Below are 1,651 nucleotides of genomic sequence, written 5' to 3'. Positions count from 1 at the left end.
AGACTTTGCTTTTGTCTTACTGTGGGAAACAAAGTCTCTTGCAGACACTAGCATTTTAAGGTGACAAAGGTCTGAGATTGTTTCCTTTGGTTTAAGCAGCAGCCAAGCATTCTTCAATTGGGGGCTTAGGGTGTAGCTGTTGACAGCACATTTTATTATGAGGTCTTTAATGATAAAATATTAAACTAAAAATAAGCCAAAAATTACAGGTTTATTTTTCACTTAACAGACAATTGAAATACATGGTACAAAAATAAGTGGTAAGATTATTGTAAAATGAAAAATGGACAGAATAAATATTCAATTTAATTTTCCATCAAAAAAGAAGAAATACTTGAAATGGTGACATAGAGAAATAGCACATCACCCATTAAATTCCCTTAAATTATATAAAGCTTATGGAAAAGAAACTCTTATTTGTCTTAATAGTCTCTTTGCCTCATTCTATGAGCAAATTCTGGCTGTCCATGCCCTCAATTTTCCAAGGCAAAAACGTTAAAGCTGAAACTGGAGAAAGGAAGGTATTTTCATGACTCCAGATCTTGTTTCTTTAACACAAACTAATGCTTGAGAGAAGAAAACTTTTATGCAGGAATCTTGATCACTTTGAATAGGAATGTCACAGACAACATTTCTCACAAGGGGTAACGTCCATTTCTAAGAAATGAACAAAACTTCAAATTCTCAGTGAAGTTCCAACAGGGCAGGTAACACATCTCATTACATTATACCAAAAGGTCAGTGTCACTAGCAAATTGGCAGGGGAAAATTTCGGTGTGGTGAACAACATGCTCACTCACAAGCTCTCACCTAACCTTATACCATGGGGATTTAGTCTTAGGACACATTGTATGTGGCTTCATTAAGGTGCTTTCCTCAGGGTTAAAAGTGCTTACAGAATTAAGGTAGGTTAGTTAAATAAGACTGAGTCTGTGGATAAAAGGTGAGACTTAAATGTGCATCTCAGAAAACAGTTGCTTTTGATATGTGGGGAAATAGATGAAGCAGAGGAAAAAAATTAAAACATACTTAAAGAGCCTTCATGCCATTAGGAAAGTTTACTGTGGATTAGAAAGGAGCTCTTTTAGGAAATCAAAATGTATTAGCAATCACATCCTGTATTTTTTCTGAAGATTTTTGGAATAGCATACATGGCTACAGATGATAACCGCTTTCCCTGGGATCAAGACAGCATCCTGAGCAGAGATCTGCTCTCTGCCACATCTGCCCAGCTGTGCTATGAGAACCTGAACAGATCCTGTGTCAGGAGCCCATACTCCCCAGGCCCTCGCCTCATCCTCTATGCAGTCTTTGGCTTTGGGACTGTGCTGGCTGTGTGTGGAAACCTCCTGGTGATGACATCAATTCTTCATTTCAGGCAGCTACACTCTCCTGCCAACTTTCTGGTGGCATCCCTGGCCAGTGCAGACTTCTTGGTGGGTCTGACTGTGATGCCCTTTAGCATGGTGAGGTCTGTGGAAGGCTGCTGGTACTTTGGGGACAGTTACTGTAAATTACACACTTGTTTTGATTTATCTTTCTGTTACTGTTCTATCTTCCACTTGTGCTTCATCTCTGTTGATAGATACATTGCAGTCAGTGATCCTCTGATCTACCCCACCAGGTTCACTGCATCTGTTTCTGGCAAGTG

The 1,651-nt window shown here is 39.2% G+C and overlaps 1 protein-coding gene across 1 annotated transcript in view; it reads left to right on the top strand.

Annotated features, from left to right (window-relative positions):
- Positions 1 to 1,151: 1,151 nt before the first annotated feature.
- Positions 1,152 to 1,651, top strand: part of LOC114636226 (trace amine-associated receptor 7d-like) — a 781-nt gene continuing 281 nt past the window's right edge. Inside the window, 1 exon segment of the mRNA XM_028784429.1 lies at positions 1,152 to 1,651. This exon segment is cut by the window's right edge and continues 4 nt beyond it. Coding sequence (XP_028640262.1) covers positions 1,152 to 1,651 — 500 coding nt within the window.

This window comes from Grammomys surdaster, unplaced genomic scaffold, assembly GCF_004785775.1.
Source record: "Grammomys surdaster isolate TR1022 unplaced genomic scaffold, NIH_TR_1.0 123024, whole genome shotgun sequence".
Classification (NCBI taxonomy): Eukaryota; Metazoa; Chordata; class Mammalia; order Rodentia; family Muridae; genus Grammomys; species Grammomys surdaster.
Note: the sequence above shows the minus strand (reverse complement) of the source record. Positions and strands in the feature narration are given on the sequence as shown.